Below are 16,744 nucleotides of genomic sequence, written 5' to 3'. Positions count from 1 at the left end.
AAACATTGGAATGGTCTGCCCAGGGCAGTGATGGAGGCACCATCCCTGGAGGTGTTTAAGCAATGTGTGAACCTGGCACTTAGGGACATGGTTTAGTATTGACCCTTCAGTGCTGGGTTGAACGTTTGACTGGATGATGTTTGAGGTCTCTTCCAACCAGACGTTTTCTGTGATTCTGTGATCTGTCCCATACAATTACCCAAACTTCATGCAGTATTAAAGAATACAGCACATTTGCAATGTACTAGGAGTATTCTTCAGTAATCTTGGGACAGCTGAATTGACAAAAGAAGCTTCCCCATGCACCCAGTTCTGGTCCAGCTTGACTACATGCACAATGAAGCATCTGAAAAGCTGAAGATGTAGCGCAATATTCAAATACTGATTCCCAACTGTCTTCAATTAACATTCCTCTGCTTCAGATTGGTCATTCCATACCATCTTACACAAACAGAAAAAAACCTACAACGTTTTCTGCTTGTTTTTTCACAAACTACAGTATTGCTAAAAAGTAGTTTTGTTTTTTTTAACAGATTAAGGAAACGGTTGCAAAGATACAAAGTTCCTGGTTCTTCAACTACTCAATGTCCATCCTAAGAAAACAAAAAGTTCCTTTACACTGGAACACCTGCTGTACCAAGTCAGAAGAAGGTTTCAGCTGTTTGTTTCTCAGATTTACCCACTCCAAACCAATTCCCTGCAAACAACTTCAGCATTCATAAAACCAGCTGCGACAACAAACAGAGAACAGTAGCCTCTGCTGGAGTTCACCTCTGCAAGTTTTTCACATGCTGTGACAGACCAAGAAGGTTAGATAAGGCAAGAATAGGGATCAAGTGATGGAGAATGGATGCTACATACACTGCTGCTGATTGATTATTAATCAAGCTTGCTCAGGAAAGATGCTTCAAGAGAGTACTCTGACCTGAGCGCTCCTTCAGTTTTCTCTCAGCATTTTTGTATTTTTAACATGTCCACATACTCATAACAGGCTAGCAAGTGCTGCTAAACTGACCTAGAAAAACAAGGACAGGGCACTGTAATACACTCATCAGGTATTTCAGAGAGTTAGCCACAGGAAATATTCTAAAAATAGAGCTTTTTCCACTAGGTAGGATGATGGCAAGATGATATTCTCACTACACAAGAATGAACATCTATGTATACTCACATGCAAACATATATACACCTTGGGTTTTTTCTCAATAACTGAAAACATAGCCCTAGAGGGAACTCAGTGATCAAACAACTAGCAAAATGCTCCAGAGAGCAAATGAAGGTTCAGTCTGAATCACTGGTACATTGATTTGCCCACAGGATAAATCAAGAAAAAAAAAAAAAAAAAAAAAACTGTCAGGGTTACTTGGTTATATTTTTTCTGACCATGTAATTTACCTCCTAATTTTGCACATTACCCTTCTTAATGCCTGTGAACAGCACAGAAAGGAGAGTTACCAACTAAATACATCAGGTGTTTTTCTTTTTTAATTTAGAAACAGGTCTGCTTCTTTTCTGTTTCACTCTTCCTCCACTGCTACTACCTCCATAAGCTTACTAACAGTATTAAATCCCTAATGGGATCTGCGTTTACAAGATTTCCTTATACCTCTTATTTCCTCAGCTAGAGTTATACGTCTCTATACAGATCCCATAACCATTTTGCAGCAGTGAAATTATCCTAATAATTATGTCACGAGGTAACAAATGCAGAGTGCTGCAGGGTGCTCCAAATCCCCCTTCCCCCACCTCCATCTGAGGAGGTTTGAATGGGGGAAGACAAAGGTGCAGAAACACCTTTCCCTTCCCCCTGGGGCATTGAGTGGGGAAAGGTAAAAAAGGCTCCTTTCTTCCCACCAGGAGCTTAAGTCCCTCATGCTTATTCCCACGTGTATTCACCCCTGCCGGGATTTGGAGCTGTGACTGGCTGGGTTCTTCACGCCCCGTATATACTGGCTCTGGACACACTGTCTAGTGAAATCTTAAATAGACGGTCTGGGGTTCGTTTTTAGACTGGTTCCGGAACTCGTGTTGGGCTCAGTCTCACTACATTCGCGGCAAAATTGGAGAGTTTAGCCTGCAGCACCCGGACCTGGCTTCTCCCCAGACCTGCCTACCCTGGGGTCCCGCTCCCTGGCCCACGCTGGGGCGACCCTGCCTGCCGTGAACTGTGGATGTTCGCTGGCAACACGCCGGTACTGCGGCTTCTCTTGCGCTGCTAAGACAGCCATGTCTAAGGACACTTCAACTTTGGCGGGTCCCTTTTCCTCTGGATTTATGCCACATGATCCACAAATTGGATTATAAAGCTTGCAGTTCTGGAGGCTGTTGCCAAGGAGAGATCCAGGGACCATCTCCAAAGTCCTCCTTCACCCTCATGAGTAAAATCCAACTCGGCTTTCCCTAGGGTCCTTGCTTGCCTCTGACTTGTAAATGGCGTAAAGCTATTTTGTGGCTTAGCCTTTTCCATTTTCTGAATTCTCTAAATTGTACTAAAGTTGCCCATAAGCATCCTTGTAGAATTCGCGACTGAACAGAACCTGTTAATAAGATTTAATCAGTTTCATACATAATTTTGGGGCAGGGTTTTCAGGAAAATAAAGATAACTGTATTTTTATAATTCTTGCCTTATTAATTTGTTCCAAATCAAAACACAGAGATACGGAAGATCACATTGAAAAAGAAAAAGAAGAACTGGGGGAGGCCTACATCAGCCCTAAGTCACACAATGACATTTTTATGTACAAAACAGTTGAGAACATGAATAAGCAACAGAACTTTTCCAGTAGCATTTACTGGATAAGACTGATGAGATTCATACACAAAAATCCTTAAAAATCCAAATCCAAGATGAGCAAATTGCAATCCAGAATGGGGAACCTCACACTTAACTGACAGACTGCAGCAACTACTACCACATCAATTCCTTTGCAGCCAGCAGGATGATGTTTTAATAGCCTTTATTTTTTTTAATGCAATGCAAGAAGGTTTGTTTTATCACAAGAGGGTGTGACATTCACCCCCAAAGTCTCCAACACTGACAGCAAAAGCCATAGCACAGAGTCAAATTTAATCTCAATTTCATTTCTGAAAATTGCTTAACACTACATCACAAACAGTGGATACAGGCAAGATTCATAGTGGATGAGCGGGTGATTTTTTTCAAGTGCCAGTAATTCTAAACCTGCTAAGACTTACAGTTCCCCTTCTGAATTAATAAAAAAAAGAAAAAAGTTTAAAATTCTTACAAATCCATTTCACGATAGTTTTATACACTCACTCTCTACATGCATACAGATCATAAAAAAAAAAAAAAGGCTGACTTAACATTGTTCACCTGTTAGCAAAAACTTGCTACAAGTAGCAAAACTTTCTACAGTTCTGGAAAGTGGTCATGACCTAACTTCAGAAAAGATTTGAGATGTTCTGATTTCCAGTGCCCCTTCTCTTAAAGCTAAATCAATGTTGAAACAAGCACATGCGCACAGATGAACAGCAGGGGTTCTTATGTTAGCCCACATAATGCACATAAATTCATGCAGCATTTACTTTCCCTGGATTTCTAGAGACTTGTGGGAAAATGGTTCCTTTTTCTTCCCACACTCTCTCCCAATGAGACTTCTCTCCTGAGAATCAGACCTCCCAGCCCTGTACCACAACAGATGAGAACGTGAGACATGCGGGAAGCGCGTCTCTGCCCTCTGACTGCTAGACCAGCTACTTGGATCACCTTGTCAGACAATCCAAATACAACTTTGTTTGGAAACTTTCACAAAATGAGTCATAAACATTCTTTCATCCCACACAATACCAAGGTCTGTTATAGTCCTAATGCAACAACAGCCCTTGGTGATATTGTTAACTCCAGTCACAACTTAATCAATAGGGAGAAATTACAATTAAACCAAACAATGTAGTACTGGCATTACTGGGGAGCTTAGTACTGCTGACCTATGCTAGAAGAACAAGGCAAATTATTTCTGCTACAGGACTTTTTAAAGGAGCAAGAACAGCTCCATAAGGCAAGAGGCTACAGTGTACATAAAGATGGAGGTAAACTTCTCAGTACACCTTCTTAAAGCAGCTGCTTGCTTCTATCCCTCCCAACTTCATCTGCGGCTTCCCGTGTCAGCAAGAACACTTCTGAAGACAGAATATTTGAAGAAACTCTCTCTTCAGAGCAGCATGAGATGTTAATAAGAAAATTAACTACTCCAGTTACGTTATTCCTCTTTCACCCCTGGTAAACATGACTAAAGAGTTTCAATACACCCAAGTAAATTTTACTTGCCAAGCAGACCAGCTGCTGTGCAATCATCCCTCACAGATCCCCTTGCAATTAGTAGACCAAAGAGAAGCTGCACATCTGAAAACATTTTCTGCACTCCAAAAGTCAGTTGGCTGAAAAACAGATTTCCCTTCTTTCCTGACAAACTTGACTTCCTTATGTACTTAAAGCATCGTATATCCTATATAAGAAATCAGATCTCTAGAAAACAAACACCTGAACCAAGTCTTCAGAACTTCAGGACAAGACAGAGGTGGAAAGCTGCAAGTTATATTTGGTAATAGAAAAAACTCTTTTATGGGCGAGGGGAGGGAAATAAAGATGAAACCAAAACCTACAATTTGGTTTCTATACTCCAGGACAGAAAGACCAGCACATTCTTTCATCACTAAACTTAAATTCCTAAGATCACAGTCTCCTAAATTCTGCCTCATGGTTCACACTAGATTTTGTTGCAAATGTTTACAACTCACCTACAGAAAACATCTGCTCTGAGCAAATGTCAGAACCTCTCCAAACACAAGGCAAATCCAGACCAGAAAGGTGTATTTTCCATTTAACTCTGTTGCTTCTCCTATGCAGTAACTGTGAAAATCTCCTGCACAAGGCCATGCTGATGAAATTCGAGTATTTGATGTTATGTCCATGTCTTATGGCAGATGAGATCTATTTGTCTCTTCATCTCAAGAGCAAAATGCTGGTAAATTCTTTCGACTCTCGCCTACTCTAACATGATTGAGATCCCAAACTGTAATTCCAGCGTTAGGTAAGCATTGCACCATTCACAATTTGATAACTTCCTCTGGAAATGCAGACAGGAAAATTCTTAATCCAAACACCTCTGCATTTCCCTCCCTAAAAAAAAGAATTAATTTCAAAAAACAAGCAGCCTGGGTGAGCAACCAACAGCTATCAGACATCCTAAAACGAACAGCAGATTTTTGTAAAGCAAGACAGTGCTACAAAATACTGTGTTCATGCCAGTGCTGGCCAAGGTTTCGTGACATATTGGGCAGCTTGCATTCAGAATTACCCTACAGCTGATGAAGCAGATCAGCTTTAGCAAGTAATTTCCCCTGCACTGTTACTCCTCACTCCCTCACCCCATGCAGAAAGCATACCGCTTATCCAGGATTGCACATTCAGAGCACAGACATCAAACAGCTCCTATTTCCTGAAAGCAAGGCTCAGTACTACCAGTTATTCCCATTTCTGTCCCATGCAAGATATTTCAAAAGCACAGAATTCCAAATTATTTCCAGTAGTCTATGGAGGAGGGGGGAGGGGGGGGGGGGGTAAAGAAAGGAGAGAAAAAAAAAAGACTTAAAGACAATCAGGGCCCAGACATTTTTCTGATTTTCTGAATGTAGATGATACCAGACTGCATCACAGCTAAGGACAAATCTCTGTCAAGAAGTATTGATACGTTTTCAAATACTGAAAGGAAGTCATACTAAACACTATGCAACCACTACTACTTAATGTGCTGCTTTCTATCATTAGTATCCATCCTTTAGTATTACATGCAAAATTAATTTCTAACCTGCTTTTTTCCTGTGTCTAAATCCCAGAGCAGTATCACTTGGCCACTAAACAAATGCACTGGCAAACACTGAATCATTACTGAGCATATCAGAATGAGACCAGGCCACTTTTGTTGGGGCTGATTGGAAAGTTATCATCTGAAAAGAACAGATCAAGAATGAGGCATTCTCACCTCTAGGGTAAAAAAAAAAAAAAATTAAACATCTGTCAGGAACTAAAAGAAGATATCACATCTTGGTATCACCGACAGGTTTTAAAATACACTTCACAGACAGGAGTCAAAAGAAGTTAGATATCCAAATGCTTTTGAAAAAAATCTTACCTGACTTCTATTTTTATATTCTGTGGTTTCGTAAAACATCTCTCCAAGTCTAACCCCAGGTCTATGGCTTTATGAAAGATTACAAAGCCAACTCAGCAACATCCTTCAATTCTATGTTCTTCCACCACAGTTCAAAGGTGCAGCACAGCAGTCCCTGACCAGTCTGAATCACAGCTGTGGGACACACCTTTACAAAGCCAGCAGTCCCTAGCCCTCCTCAAGCTCTCAACCTGAAGCAATTAAATTTCCTCTCACTCAAAGTCAGTCATCCATCTGATCACTTCTTAGTATCTTATGGTTGGAGAAAGTTCCTCCTCTAACAACATATAAATTCTCTTCCACTTCCCTTGCATCACCTATAGAAAGCACAAAAGGGGGAAACAGAACAGGACACGAAGAAACACATGACCTCCAGTTTTTTCATTCTCTCAAACATATTCTCCCCTCCAGCAACCAGTTTTTCTTCCGCAAAGGGACAGTATTTCTTCTGAGGACAGATTTTGTCTTCTTCCCTCCATTTTACCCATTTATCCTTTTCCTTTCTTCTATATGCCAATCCTTACCTCAAATGAAAAAAGAAGCTTGAAAGCTCTACTGTATGTCTTAAAGCCACAAACTCAAACTCACAGAAAAAAAAAAATACAGCCATAAAAGTCACTGAAGTATCAAGAAATAACACTCAGGTCCCTCCTACTCACAGCAGCTGAATGAGGATGTTAACAATTTGTTTAAAGACACTACTCTACAATCTTTTCTGGTTTCCCTCTTCTGTGATAAGGGAATGTCTTATCTTTCAAATTTTTTCAGTACTAACCACACACCAGTAGAGATTTGAGTAAATACAGAAAAATCAACACAGATTTCCCAGTTGTATATATATCTTAAACACGTTCAACCTTCTCCTAATTGATACTGGTAAATACTGACATTTCCCCCTTTCTTAGGTTTTTGTTGCAATACAGAAACACTTATAATGATTCATAATAGCAATGATATTTTATTAAAACCAGGTAGCTTTCACAGCATCGCTTTTCTCAAAATACACAATTCCGAGAGATTTTAGGCAATAGGAATATCATAGCTTGACCAAGCTCCTTTATTTCATTCTTTTCAAAGACAGTATGTTTTCAGCTGTATGGAAGCAAATATAGATTAATTAAACCATTAAAAGAGCAGTTTCCACAAGCCTTGCCCACTATGTTTAAAGAACCATCAAGAAATGTGCTCCAAAACATCATTTTTAGTATTTTCTGTTAAAAATGCTACACAACTATCTACAGCCTTGCCAAAACATTGCTGCCATTCTACAGGCAAAGAAAGCAGGAAGAAATGATGCATCAAATTATGACTATGAGAATCTTCTGGTTGGTAACCCTAACACTTAATGCTCAGGACCACACAGCTTCACTTCAGAGGAGGTAACTCAGAAACATCTGACACAGTATTTTCAAGTAAGAACCAGTGTTTTAACTATTTTACATACTATGGATCACTGCTCTTGAATCTTTAAAAAAAAAATCTAGGCCTCATGTTTTAACTAATTGATACACATGTACTGTGAATTTTACATTTGGAGGGTTTGGAAGAGTGCCACAAAACAGAAGGAGGGAGGAAAGCAATTAATACAGATAAAGTGCATTAAAATAAAGTTGAGAAAATAACTTCTAGTTAGGTCACTATTTTAAATTACTCTCATAACTGCTTTACAGTCCTACAATTAGGTGAAAAGGAAAAGCTGTCAGTCTAAAAAGAGCAAAGAAATCTTATAAACATTCTTACGCTTTAATAACTAAAGAATCTATTTGGTTTCACTCTTTGCAAATGTTACTTAAAAATAACAAAATAAACAAACAAAATCCCAGATTAATTACAGATATTCTAAATAGCCAAACATTTACTCTGAATGTTCATTAAAACATTTTTTGAAGCTGTACATTCCTTTCTTCCTCTGGAACAAATACTGTATATTAACTAGGACATCAGACAATGGTCTCTGCTTCCACTTTTATAACCAGCATAAGAGACACTTTTCAAATCACTGATGTCTGCTCCTGTTTCCTCAAAGATATACTGGGGGAAAAGAAGGTTTTCTTTGCTTGTTTAAAAGACTACCCTATGATCTTTGCCATTCCTTTTTTTAAAAAAATTAAATATTTATTTCTTGTTTCATATTCCCTACTGTTAACATTTAATTCACAGTGTTAACGTTTCCTCAGCATACTAGAACAAATTGTATTACTCAGCAACCACAGGCTATCAAGAACTTGGTAAGGACAGAAAAGCTCTAACACTAATGCTCAGGTATTTCCCTTCAAGTCTACAAGAGTTTAAAAACATATGAAGACACCTTTGTTAGTATCAGTAGCTACCAGGGTAACTTCACTATTTTAAAAAGCCTAAACATCATAGCCAAACAAATGTTCATAAACTAAGCTACAGAAAAAGCAAAAAAAAAAATCCATTTAACTACTTAAACCATCTCTAATAGTCCACCAACTTTTCAGAGCAACTGAAATCACTGAATGTACATTTGCTTAGAAATTAAGCTCACCACAGTTATTACACCAATGCCACAAAACAAATGTGGACTAGAGTACATACTACTTCAGAGAGTGAAAAAGGGCATGGCATCAAGTCAGCATGTGAGTTTACTTCCACAACTCATACAAAGAATAATTTTGACTTTGGGTACATTACATTTGAAAAGGTTTGGTCAGTTCAATTCTTTTCTCACTAAAGCCACAAAAAAACACAGACTGTACAAAAGGTGCTACTTTTCTGTATATAGGTTATGCTATGGCTCTATTGCTGTTCCTCAAACTGAACTGGAACTCCAAACTTGAGTACTTATATACTGAATTACATTTAACTGATGGCTCTTCAAGCATATAGGTAATGCCACTGTATTAGGCTGAGGCAACACCAAACCAGAGCAAGAGGAGTTGGGACCAACAACAGCCCAATGCATGAAGCTAGAAGGACATGACCACCTACTGAACAAGACTGGCTTCAGAAAAATTCCTATCACTTTCTGAACTAAGCAACATGCAAAAAGTCAAGTAAAGAGTCACAAAGACTCACCCACCAGCAAAAAGCAGACTCAGAAAATGCAGGTTCTGAAATTGAGTCAGTCTGAAAAAAAAGAAGGTTCTGGGGAGACCCTACAGTGACCTTCTAGTACCTGAAGGGGACCTACAAGAAAGCTGAGAAAGGGCTTTTTACAAGGGCTTGTAGTGATAGGACAAGAGGGAATGGACTGAAGCTTGAGGAGGGTGGATTTAGACTGGGTATTAGAAACAAATTCTTTACAGTGAGGGTGGTGAGATACTGAAACAGGTTGCCCAGGGAGGCTGTGGATACCATATCCCTGGAGCTATTTAAGGCCAGGTTGGTTGAGCAATCTGGTCCAATGGAAGATGTCACTGCCCATGGTGGGGGAGTTGGAACTAGATGATATTTAAGGTCCCTTCCAACCCAAACCATTGTGTGAATCTATGAAAGAAAATGTATCTTGAGAGTAACTTAGCTCAATCTTCCAAATACTTGATCAGGGCAGATTATATCTTCTCCTATATATTTTATAATCTGTCAGAAAAAGAACACAAAACTGGTCTCTTTTACTCCTGACCTTTACCAGTAATATTCCAGAAGCTGCAAGAATTTTCAGTTTCATTCCCTATTGCTTCACTGATAGGTGACTTCAAGGTACACAGAGGGCACAGGGCACAACTCAAAGCACAGGGCTCTCTGTCTTGGCTAAAAGATACAGAAAACTACTCTCCTGCCTACTCTTCGTACTTACAGTACCAGATTATATTTAAACACATTAATTAAACAAAGAAGACAACTTTTAGTGTTGGCATTCAAATAAGTGACATATAAGCAGTACTTCCAAACATGAAAATCCCTCACTTCAAAGCATGAAAAGAAAAAGATGGTTTAGCATGTGTTATTCTGTGTAAAACACTTGGCAATCAAAAGGCATTGGTATTTCATTGTTGAATTGCATTTGCCCAGATAGCCACACACTCGAAAACTGAAGTGCAGTTTGAAAGAAATCATGAGATGGTTTGTCTTCATTTTGGTTTTTACCTCAGGACAGACCTAGTTATCTACAGGTAAAAAATAAACTCCCATTTTTAAGCACTGAAGAACAGGTCACAGAAAAAAAAAAAACAAGCAAACAAACAAAAAGCGGGGGGGGCAGGGAAGAGAGTGATAAAGGAAACAAAGGCAGAGCAGAATCTGGATTCTCACAAGCCTCGACCTTGCTTCCCCATAGGTAAACATGCCACAGAGAAGAACAACCTCTGTAGCTTCAGTCAGCCTGAAATGCAAATAGAGCATCTGTGATCTCTGGTCATTCTGAAACACGAATCTCCTCGAGGTGAAAGGAAGGAGAAAACAAACACAAAAAAGAAAAATCCATGGAAGCTGGGAAGAAAGCCGAGTACAAGGATGAGACAGGACAAAATGAGACATTTCCCAGTAGAAAGATGAGACATTAAAATAGGGGAAGAATGTGCAACACTTCTCGTGAGGTGAATAGAAACTCATCTAAAGCAAAAGGCCAGAAGATCACAAGAGTTAAAACTGGACTGGTCATAAAAATCTCAGCCGTATTAAAGCATCTTTTCCTGGTAGCTTCTTTGTGTGGTTTCTCTTGTACCAGTTTCTGAAGAGAGGGGTACACACATTCAGTTATCTCAGAAACACACTGGAAAATGCAAATGAAGAGACAAATGTGTGAGAGTAATTCAGCTCTCCTCCTTCCAAAAGGCAGAGGTATTACTGTATTGTGAAAACACCTTTTTGTTTAGTAGAGACTTCTAGATAGCCTCTGAAATCTGCATCTCAGCTCTGAAGCAGTGCATTTAATTATGCCAACTAGTCTTGATAAATGATTGTGTCTACAGTTTCCCTCTGGTGTCTTCAGCTCTAATGAATCCATGTCCCCTTTGCACCTTGTATTACAACGCAGTAAATTCCATCCTGAACTTGACCTCTTGCTTCTGCAATACAGCAAGTCAGCATCACCAGCCACTATGAAATGGAGTACAGAAGTAGACAATTCATTTACTAGGATGAGAAACCTATTTTCTACTAGCATCTAAGCCTTCACTTTCAGGTTGTCTTCACTCTTTGGACACCTAACCCCTGTTTATTTCATAAGCATTTGTGGTATCTTCTGATCAACACTTACATTTTAAAAATTCTGTTGCTTCTAAAGCTCATTAGGGAGCTAAACAATACTTCTGCTCAACAGTTACTATTTTGGGGTTTACATGTTATTAGTGAACTTGGATACGCTATAACAGATATATTTGGACTCAAACAGATTTGGCATGTGTTGTACTGAAAAAAACAATACAACAAACAAGATGTATTATACTTGTACCTCCCAGAAGCCTGAGTTGTTAACCTAATCTCCTTCTTAATACCAGAGGCAGAAGAAAAAAAAAAAATCAATCAGTTGTAAATTTATAAAACACAGCAATGGTCAGCAAGAAAATGGCAGCAAAACACTAAGTCTTCATTTCCAACTCCACCATACTTGAGGAGCAGACACACTTTGGATGGCACCAATATTCTTCTCCAAAAAGAACAGGAGTCTGAAGAGCAAAGTATGAATTTGAAAGAGCCTACATGTTTCTCCTGCTGTTTTCTGCAAATTACAACTTGAGGAAGGGTTAACTCAAATTGATTAGTTACTGGAAATCCCAAGAAAGAAATGTTGCTAAGTCACCTATTCTTTGCCTGTATAAATTAATGAAAGTCAGTCACTGTCATTTTACCAGAGTAGACACTGCTCAGCCTTTGATCACTGTATCACTCACCTCAGGCTCTGCCTGTTCTTTGCCAATGATTCCCTCTCTACAGCTTGCAGTTGAGGCACTGTGCTCAAAACTTAACGTTGTGGGCAGTTTTAACAGTTTGAAAGAACATGAATCATCTGGAGCTGGATAATGAGAATGTTTTCTAGGAGATCACTTCTTAGTTAAGTCTGAGGGGGTTTTGCAATACATATACAGTAGCTCAGGCTTAAAGTGATAAAAAGGGGGGGGAAATCAAGTTTTCTTCTTAGCAGCCTATAGAAAGAAAACAGTTTCAATCATCAGCACGCTTCCAGCAGAAGCTGGTGTGAGTAAGTAAACACAAACTGAGCAAAAAATATTGTGAACACACTATTTAATAATCCTACAGTATTTATGGCAACTTTGGAAGTGTTTGGTAAACATTTATGCTTCAGAAACTAGGACTGAAAGTGGGAAAGAACTTAGAAGCTTACAAAGCCACGGTGGGTTTGGGGAGATAATGAGCATACTTGAACATTTACTCTTAAGACCTCCATCATAAAAATCCTCCTGTAATAACAAAACTTTTACAGAAACACTGGGCTTATTTTCATTACAAATTAAAAATCTGACAGTTCTAAAAAGTGAGAAAGGAAAGTAGTAGATCCTAACAGTTTCTGGGAAAGAAAAGACAGCCTAGAAAAATGGAGAAAAGGCAAGTGGATGCCTTCATTAACAAATTGGTGGGATGTAATTTGATACAGAACAAAGTGAGTTGGAGCCACAAACCAGCTTGTGGAATCTGATGGTTCTATGCACACTATAAGGACATTGTTCTTCAAAGCATCCATTCACCTTAACTTCAGAGCAGAATCCCATTTCTGCCTAGTACAGCTGAAAGTTGCTAATCAATGATATATACAAGCAATGGCCAAATATCAGTTACAAGCATTAACCCCATTCAAAATGAAAAAAAAAAAAAACCAAAAAAAACCAAGGAGTAAAAACAAGCAATCAAGGTAGTCAAGCAAAAGAACAAGCAATTCCTACAATATAGGTTAAAAATTATGAAAGGACTCCTAGTACTCCCAAAATTGGCATGCTTTGAATTTGCCTCTGGGATTTCAGTACAAGTGAAATAGTGAAGAGTAAGTGCAGTTTCAAAATCTAAGACATCCATAAAGTGGATGCAATGCATTCCTCCTTCACTTCAGCAATCCTATATTTAAAGAGAGGACTCCTTTTCAGAAAGTAACATAAGAAGACTTTAAGAGGACTTCACCATAGTGAAAATTATATGAAAGAAAATTGACTAATTACAGTCCTATCTTTATGGTGTACCTATTCAAGACACCTCATTTTACAAAGAATTTCTTTTGAAGGATCCTTTTAGAGAAACTCAGATATTTTTCTCTGCCTTCCACCATCTTTCCAACAAACTGAGCCTCTGCAGTGAATAGTACATATATTTGCAATGTGCTATCCCAAGCCTCATTGTTAAATTTGCAGTAAGTATATTCATAATACCTAAGAAGAAAATAAACAGTTGCAAAAAGTAAGAAAGCTATAACTGGTGTCTATGGCTAGTTCAAGAAGAGGACTCCCAAGCCAAAAGCACCTCGATCAATCTCAGGGGGACTCTCTTTGAACTAATTAATGAAGAATTGGATGCTCACAAGGAAACTGGAAAAAGCTAGAAATCCTTTTTATTACATAACTTGTCTGGCTGATTCCAAATCAAAACACAGGCTGAGCTCCAGACTGGAGAAAAAGGCTAACAGAATATAGTCCACCTTGTTTTCTTCAGCATTTAACACTCAAGAACTCAGTGTGTTTTGTTTGCATAGGCAACTACAGCAGAGGCCACTGCCAAATGGTAAACTATGGAAAAAAAACCCAGACAGCTCAATTCATAATTATCACATTTTAGAAGACTCACTGCAACTGACAACCCCAGGATCTGGCAAATTCTCAATGCTAACTTCTGACTACAAAAACCCTGTCAAAAAAGAGGAGTTAAAATTACAAAATCTGTACCAGGGATCTGAAATGCAAGGAGATTCCAAATGATGAGATTCCTCATCAGATCAGACTTGCTTGCAACTCACTGTGTACACTAAAGCTCGCAAGCATTCTATGTTGGCAGCAGCGCATGTGACTTTGCAGAGTGGGTAAATAATTATTTAGGCAGCAAATCCATGTTCACATACTTCTCAAAATAACTCTGATCAGAGCCTGGGATTTGCCAGCAAAGGCCTTAAAGCAGGCAACCGTATCCTTTAATAATCTCTCTTGTTAAAGTAAAACTTTTGTACAGAAAAATTAAGTCTCTCAACAGATAAAACCTAAAAAATGTGAACTGAGTGCAAGCAATACAGCCCTTGCCTATGTGGTTTGCAGAACTCAGAAAAGCAACACCTCATTGTGGTGTGAGTAACTGACTATAATTATTACAATAATGCTAGCTATTGTGCTTCTTATGTCAGGCAAGAGACTGAGAATAGGAAGAACGCCCAATCTACTTCAGTGATTTTTCATTTTAATGCAACAAGTGGATGACAGCAGAAAGTAATTGCTGCTTGCTTTTAATTTGGTCAAGAGAGATAAAGGACCCAGGAAAACACAGTCATACACTGAACAGTGGGAAACAGCTGGCTGAAAGCATTTCCACGTTGAACAAGTACGATCACCTTTTCAAGCATCACTCTGACTTGCAGATCTGTATAAAGCAGTTTCATACACCTATGCCAAAATAGAGATGTCTGTATTTCCACAGCAATGTATTTTCAAAACTTCACCTCTTTTTCAGTAACTTAATATATGCAACAAGACTTAAAGCAAAACATGAAGCTAATGTGCTTTGCCCTGTGCCCAATGCTTCTTTCTGCTGTTCAGGACTCACAGCTTAAAAAAAACAACACAGCAGCAACACTGTTCCCTTTCATTACACCAGGAGAACGTTCCATACTAAAACCAATGCATTCCAGCAGCAGGATCCAAGAGAGCTACCCAACTTGGACATTTATTCAGCATTTCTCTCTCTCCTGTTTTGGGTGGTTTGGGTTTGTTGGGGCTTTTTTGTTTGTTTGTTTCCATCCCACCCACAACCAGAGTTAGACTAGTCTCAGCTAGGAGACACAGGCAGTTACATACCTAGGACTAGGCATAGTTCTCCTATCTACTAAAGATTTTAAATTTAAGCTGCTCTGGAAAGCCTATGGTGAATGCAAAGCGTAGTTTCTGGTCCCAATCCAGTGACAAGTGAACATGTGTCCATAATGTAACATGACCAGATTTCAGCACAATTCAATATAAATTGCATTCTCTGTTTACATAAGTCCAACATTCAGAAGGGAACACAATTTTGCAGTTCCAGAGTGGGAGATATTAATGAGGCAGGTGATGGTCACAAAGGTCAGCAATAACAGGAAAATTGCCAACACTGGATTGAAAGAAAAGAGATGAAGAGTAGAAAGTACTTGTGTAATTTTTGTTAACTGTACATCTGGTTCTGCTTGGTACAAACACCACCCAAATTCTAGGGTCAAGATGGGTCAGGATAAAATAGAAATTGTATTTCACTTTTAAAAAATATTCAAGCAAAGAGTTATTAGCTATATATTTTTTTAACTATTATCTATTTTCCTGTCTGCTATTAAATTACTATCAAAAGAAAGGAAATATAATAACTCTTGAAGTAGACACACCATAATTTGCTGACTTCTTTGTAAGAGTCTTAAGGCCCGCTTGCTCTACTACTGCCAAAGAAAGTATGTTAGTTTAGTAGAAAAAAAAGACAAACGTAACGAAACAGACAAAGAAAACAGACTGCTTTATGCAATGATGCTTTACATGGATCTACATGAGTAGCTTCAGAGCAGTTACAAAAACCTATATGAAGCCTCAGCGTATATCAATCAAAGCAAGTGTTTTAGTCAAAGCCAATAGACAATTTTTCAGATTTCCAAGAGCAAGCCCACAAAACATACTCAGGACAGCAGAACTACTATATAATAGGGCACATGCAAGTGAAAACTCACTCAAAAGGTAGCTTTGTATTAAGATCCTCACTAAACTTCCAGTCTCAAACTCAGGTCAAAAATTATCCTGACAATGATCCTAACTCTTTGCAAGTGACTTCTGCAGATCTCCTTGCCCACCAACCCCACTTGCCTCACAACTTCCAGGACTCCAAAGAGCATCACAATGAAACCAGCTGATCTCACCTTTCATTTTGACAGTGGGAGAATTGGGTCCAGCCGATTGTTTCCTCCATCCTCTCCAGTTCTGGCAAAGGCTCTCTGCCTCAGAGATGAAGGAACAAAGAGAGTCTTCCTCAAAGCGATCGGAGTCTTCAAATGAAAACCTCTCCCCGTCCTCCCACTCTGCGAACATGAGATCCATCACATCCGACAGGCCACGTAGGGAGAAACGAAAGGCCGAGCACTGCTCACTTTTAACAGGTGGATGGACTTGAGGGCTCCTGCAATACTTAAAATCTCATTTTGAAGTCGATCTCCATATTACACCACCAGGAAAAAAAAGCCATATTGAGGTGGGAGAAGCAGGAAATCAACTACGGGATAGCTCCTTAAAAATTCCAGTGAAAAAAAGATCCAAACAAACAAGTTGTTAAAAAAAGTTGGGAAAAAATGCTTATCTCCACAAAATATGCTGGAGGCGCGGGGAGTTGGTTAGTCTGTGAGAGCTGTCTCCAGGCGGGACAGGTGCCTGCCGGGCACACGGAGGGTCTGAAAGCTTCCAACGCCAATGGCCCCGAGGCTAGAGAACGAGAG

At 39.1% G+C, this 16,744-nt stretch overlaps 1 protein-coding gene across 1 annotated transcript in view; it reads right to left on the bottom strand.

Moving 5' to 3' along the window:
* ZSWIM8 (zinc finger SWIM-type containing 8) overlaps positions 1–16,352 on the bottom strand; it is a 55,967-nt gene extending 39,615 nt beyond the window's left edge. The window contains exon 1 of the mRNA XM_054382105.1: positions 16,175–16,352. Within this exon, the coding sequence (XP_054238080.1) occupies positions 16,175–16,352 (178 nt within the window). The remainder of the gene's footprint in view (positions 1–16,174) is intronic.
* Between the last annotated feature and the right edge of the window lie 392 nt (positions 16,353–16,744).

The sequence above is a fragment of the Indicator indicator genome, chromosome 7 (assembly GCF_027791375.1).
Source record: "Indicator indicator isolate 239-I01 chromosome 7, UM_Iind_1.1, whole genome shotgun sequence".
Taxonomy (NCBI): Eukaryota; Metazoa; Chordata; class Aves; order Piciformes; family Indicatoridae; genus Indicator; species Indicator indicator.
Note: the sequence above shows the minus strand (reverse complement) of the source record. Positions and strands in the feature narration are given on the sequence as shown.